The following is a 5845-nucleotide window of genomic DNA, read 5'->3' as shown; positions in this document are numbered from 1 at the left end:
CTCTTACTATTTTTTAACAGTGTGTTGCTTTTATTTGGGGTCCTGAAGGTGGGGGAAAGACACCATGGTGAGGGAAGAAATCAAGGACTACAAATCCAGGAACAATTATTAAAACAGTAATACACAAAATGAGTAACTGGAACCATTTTCTTAGGAGGACTTGACTCATGGAAGAAAAACTTTAATCGCTGTTGCAAAAACATTTTTATGAAGTAGAAATTGGTTTCAATAATATTACTAGAGAATATGTTCTAGAAAGTGGAGGTAACTGGATGTAAAATCCTGGCAGCAATGTAATAGAACAGTCCCAGATTATTATGCTGAGGCCAACACCCAATGAGGATGAAAGCCTTGTCTATGGGGAATCCTGGACGATACCTGCAGAAATATTACATTGTACATGAACCAAACTGAATTATTTTCACAAGTGTTGCAAAGCTTCATACAGTAAAATTTTTCTACATGCACTTCAAATTCACAGCAAGAATGGCATAGCATACCTAAACACAGAAGAGAGCATTCATGCAAGATATCTAACTCCTTGATATAATAATGTATACACTTCAAAATGATTACACTATCATTATATCTAGGGCTTTCTGAAACTACAAGGTGGTGGTTATGGAAAGCATAGCCCCTGGTATCAACATCTAGAAAGCAGCCACCACCTTCTATGTGTGTTCTCTTTTTGCATTTTTTTTTCATTTTTCTTAATCAACTCTGCTGTTGCTGCTGCTTCTTAGCAAAACTGGTAAAAACAAAATTGTAATTACTGAACATAGCACTCTGGCAATCAAGACGTTTAAAACCTTCAATCTTCTGGGGTGAAGAAAGCACTGTATGACATTTAGAACTCTGATTAACAAACAAGGTGGTCATAAATTTTCCTGGCTTGAAGACTTCCACAACTTTCCTGATCAGGTCATCACAGGAGGTCTGATTTATGTTTGTTTCAAAGATAACATAAGAAAACTCTGGTTCTGGAGTGATGTGAATAATCCAATAATTTCCATCCGATTTCATTCCATTCATTGAATATCCACAAGGATTGAACAGTGTGGCATCAATGACAGAACCTGGTATTAGGTCATGAATTCCACTCTCACGAGTGACATCCTTTGCAGTAACACCATCTTTCATGTAGAACTGGACCATAACTCCTGGGTCAAGCTCGCTCATCAGAATTTCCAGGGTCTGATCTGGCTGACTGATTACTCGACTCTCTGGGAAATCCAAAGTATACAAGCACCAACAGTCAGAATTCATACATCCCGTACAATATGCTGCTCCATTTGGGAAAATTGCTTTAAGAAAGTCTATTTCTTCCTGGAAATTCCAGTGTGGGTACTCTTGGTGAGAGGGCTTCATGAAATTCTTACAAGAATAAAAGAAGCTTTGAATCGAGTCAAACCCATTGTAATCCCTAGCAAGCTTCAACAGGGGAACCAGTGCTTTCAGTAAGAGGGTGGTACCACATGTCTTCAAAATGAAACGTCTCTTGGAGACAAACATGCTACTCTCACTGAGTACATAAGCTTCCTGCTTGTCAGTTTTTGTTACACTTATGATTGAACATTGCACATCCTTCAAAAGTACATCCCACTCAGATCTTGGGATAGTGCGAAGATCCCCAGATCCATGGCTGGCGTCGGGTTGCTGACGGGAGAACCAAACCTCCAGCAGCTTCTCAGTCCCTTCGAAAAAATGTGCAGCTTCCATCACCTTGAGACTAGTGAACAACCAACAACCACAGAAAATCAACTAAATTAAATCTCTTCTCCCACCGCTGCCGCCACAGATGCAGATTGTTCCAGCTGTGTTGCTATAAAGTTCAGGTTCCTTCTTTTACTATTTTATATTAACTTTTTTTAAAAAAAGGATTAATAAAATTTTCTTGGCTTTTTTGTTTGAGCGAAAGTCGAACATGAGTCTGTTTGGAAATTGAGGCAGATATAGTTCACTCTCTTGTAGTCCACTGCTTTCCCGTTAGAGAGAATAGAGCAAGGACTAGCTAATGTCTCTGGCCATACTGTGTAAACCCCCTTACTATTTTTAAGAAATCTCTGTTTTCATGGTCCTTAATTCTGTCTTCTATGTCTGATATTCTATCTTCAGATTCTGTTAGTCTGCTGTGCATGCTTTCAATGAAGTTTTTAATCTCCTGAATATCTGTTTGAATCTGTTTCATGGATTCCATTTCTTTCCTAAGTTGGGCAATCATGTTTTCCATTTCTTTCTTATGGTGGGCATTCATGACTTCCAGCATGTTTCTGATCTCATCTATTTTTTTTTTTTTTATCTGTTTCTGTTCTAAAGCCTCTAATCATGTCTTTCACTCTGCTCACCATCTCTTTAGTTATCTGGGAGATTATTTCTGCTTTGAATTTTTCTGGAGCCTCATTCATCTGTTTTGTTACTTCCTGTGCCATCAGTTCAGGGTGTCCAGGTGGTTGATTATCATCACCTCTTTTCCCCCAGAATTTGCCTTTGGTGGGGTGGAAACCTGAGTTTGTGCCTTGCTGAAATGTCTTCTCATTTTTGTTTTTGGTACTGTCCTTGGTTTAATTCCTGGCTTGATATTTCAAAATTGCTTATTGTAGGTATCTTTGTTGCTTGTGTTTAGTACCCTTGTGGAATGATTGCTTTTCAGAGGTGTCTTCCAGATATTACTGGTCTTTAGGTTTTGACACTCTAATGACTCTGAGGCTCACTTTCATTATACCAGAAAGGCAATCACAACATCTTAGCCCAAATGATACCATCAGCAACACCACAGCATTGAGCATAGCTTAGAAAATGACAATTTGTGGTTGTTATTAATCTATTACATTTAACTGTGTGAATTAAATCAAAATCGAGCATATGTTTATAAAACCCAGCATATGTTTATATTGAATAAACTCTTCAATATAGAAACTTTACCCATCAGGATGGGGAGTTAGAAGGAATTGGGGAGGGAGGAACAGATAGCTAGAAGGATCAAGAAAGGTTAGCAGTGAGGCCAGAAGACACAGGAAGATCACGCAATCCCTAAGAAACTGTTGATGACAAGAGGAAAAGACAGAATGAAAAAACAAAGATGTGAACAGAACTACCTAACAGGAATAGGGAGGCTACATACTGTGTTTACTTTCCTTTAAAACTAATGATAATTGAGAGAAGAAAAAAGAGAAGAAAGGAAAAATAGAGAAATCCAAATTTGGTCCAGAAGGGAACAAAAAAGGAGATGAGGAGCAATGTCGGACAGCAAGAGAATGAGTGAGAGAGAGAGAAAGAAAAGGTAAAAGGAAAAAAAGAGAAAAAAAGAAGAGAAAAATAAAAATTTGAGAAGAGTAGAAAAAAATAAAAATTAATAATTAAAAATAAGAGAAAATTTTTTTTTCTTTTTTGCAAATAACAAAAAAAAAAATTAAAGGCCTCCTTCAGGATATGTCTCTGCTGTCACAGTAAATAACATGAGTAGCCATGTGCAGATACAAGTCAGTGAGTCTCACCAAACCAGTAGCAGGCCTGTGAGATTGAGGCAGATTTCTGTCTGCTAGCCCCAAGTTGAGGTCCCTGTCCTCCTGTAGGGTTGAACTCTGCAAGGTTCTCCTGCAGGTTCCAGCTGCCTTTCCCCTGAAGATAGTCTAGGTTCTGATGGGAGGTGATGATTCCTCCAACTTATCAAGTATGGTGGTCTGGTGTGCCTTTATTGCAGAGACCCTCTTCAGTTTCCACTGAGCTTCAGTTTTCACTGAGGAGCCTGAGAGAGGCCCTCTTTCTGTTGCTCACTTCTGCTCTATCTTGTGGAGCTCAGTGATCCCCTGAGCCTCTGTAGTGTGGAATCAGGTAGCAGAAGAGCCAGGAGGCCAGAGGCTGTGGCGGGGATGGGGGTGGGGGGTAGTTTGGGACCAGGCCCTGCAGGCACCTGTGAGGCTAAGCGGAGCATGGGGACGGAGCAGGAGCTCCAAGCTGCACTGGAGTCCTCACCCTTCAGTGGCTATAAGCCTCTTTTGTTGGTGAGGAATTTCCTGAGCTTTTTCTTTAATCTGAAAATATATCTTCATTTTTAGAAAATGTTTTAATTAGGCATAAGCTTCTAGTCTCCATTTATTTAGCATTTTAAAATACCATATATTATTCTCTGTGTTCATTTTTCTGAGGTCAGTAATCTTTCATTTTGTATTCTCTTAATATATAATATTTTTCCTCTAGCTGCTTTTACATTTTTATTAATCTTTGTTTTGCAAATTTTATTCTGATATGTTTATTCATAGTTATCTTTATGTATTTGTTACTTGGGAGTCATTGTTCTGGAATCTATGTTGGTATACTTACCAAATTTGAAAAAATATAACCTTTATTTCTTCAACTTTTTTTTCCTGTTCCCATAATCTCTTCTTTCCTTTAAATATCAGATTATATGTTTGTTATATATGATGATGTTCATAAGATAGACCGTGTTTATGATTTTTAAGGTAGAGCAGTATTTCTGTGCTTTAGTTTTATAATGATCTGTTTTCAGATATTTTGATGGATTTTATTGCTAAGTTTCGAGTTTAGTTATATAAGACAGTTAACAAATGCTGTTTCATCTTATTTTCTGACAAAGCTTAGTTTTTAGCATTTGACTGGAATAATCTACAGTATCCTCTACTATCAGGATAAAATAACCTTATTCCTTTAAAGTGCATTTTCTGAGGTAGTAAATGAATTCTGAGGTTTCTTTCAGCTATAAAGATGGAAAAATTTCTTTCCTCACTCTTCACTAGGTTCATGATAGAGGTACTTATAATAAAAGACAGGCTAATAAGAGAAAAGCACACAAATTTATTTAATGTAAGTTTTATGTAACACAGGAACCTTCAGTAATGAAGATCCAAAGAAATAGAGCAACCTAAGTAATTTTGTGCTGTGATTGATGAAGTGTGGACAAGCATGAGAAAGTATGGGAAAGAGATTATGAGCTAAAAGTAGTGAACTAGGGGAATTTAGTAAGCTTTGTTTGTGCAGATTATTCTTGGCATTATATAATTTTCCTCCAGGGATAGGGAGGGAACATCTAGAATGAGGGGTTATAACCTTCTAGGACTAAAATGGCAAGGGAAAGGTGAAAGTGACTTTCATGTTTCTGTTGCTTTCTCAAAAGCTGAGGTACCATATTGTGGGGGGAAGTGTCCTGAACCCCATAGCATAGCTCCAACTTGGGAGGTTTAATATCTAACATCTTTCAGTGTAAGTGTCCTCCTGGATCTTCATTCAGCTCACTCTTTGCCAATATTTTCATTCTCTCAGGATTAACATAATCTTGTGCTGAGTGTGAAGCTTATTTCAAATTAATGCATGTGAGATAAAATTTAAAAGACTTCACTTACATGTAAAAAAAAGACAAAATTTTGAATGTGAAAAGATAAGTACTTGTAAGGGTATCACAATGAACATTTTCACTTCAAAATTTTGTCTATATAAATGAAGTTTTATAAATTGTTAGTCTAATGGAATGTTAATAATTTGTGAAACTTTGAAAATATATTCTTGTGCAAATGAATTTTGGTATTATTTAGTGATATTGTATCTTCAATTTACAGTAATTTTGTGTTAATTGTACAATACAAATATCATATTGATCAACAGTTCCACTGGTTCCCATGCCCTTATAATTATGTCTTTACATATCTTTATTGATTCCTTGAGAGCTGGGGGGAGAATTCAAATCAATTATAATATGTTAGAATTAAGGAATAATCAATTTTTGCTACTAAAATAATATTAACCTCAATTTTATAGACATATATCTTCACTTTGATTTTTCCCTTTCATTTTTATTTCAGATAGAATCTATATAAATCTTAAGAACAAAGGA

The 5845-nt window shown here is 36.5% G+C and overlaps 1 protein-coding gene across 3 annotated transcripts; it reads right to left on the bottom strand.

Annotated features, from left to right (window-relative positions):
• Positions 1–605: 605 nt before the first annotated feature.
• LOC101707712 (S-adenosylmethionine decarboxylase proenzyme 1) lies at positions 606–1766 on the bottom strand. Of its 3 annotated transcripts, none has more exons than XM_013073944.3 (2): positions 1604–1766; positions 606–1516 (listed from the first exon to the last, which is right to left on the bottom strand). In XM_013073944.3, the coding sequence occupies exons 1-2, from the start codon at positions 1717–1719 to the stop codon at positions 715–717; spliced, it is 918 nt and encodes a 305-aa protein (XP_012929398.2). In that variant the 5' UTR covers positions 1720–1766; the 3' UTR covers positions 606–714. The 3 variants fall into 3 exon arrangements, with proteins under 3 accessions (XP_012929398.2, XP_012929399.2, XP_004849714.2); XM_013073945.3 differs by having other exon boundaries at positions 606–1250; positions 1611–1766; XM_004849657.3 differs by having other exon boundaries at positions 606–1766.
• Positions 1767–5845: the final 4079 nt, after the last annotated feature.

This window comes from Heterocephalus glaber, unplaced genomic scaffold, assembly GCF_053883595.1.
Source record: "Heterocephalus glaber isolate CG9 unplaced genomic scaffold, H.glaber_assembly_v1.0 deba00001509, whole genome shotgun sequence".
In the NCBI taxonomy this organism is placed as follows: Eukaryota; Metazoa; Chordata; class Mammalia; order Rodentia; family Bathyergidae; genus Heterocephalus; species Heterocephalus glaber.
The sequence above is the reverse complement of the archived record's forward strand: the minus strand, read 5'-3'. Positions and strand labels throughout refer to the sequence as shown.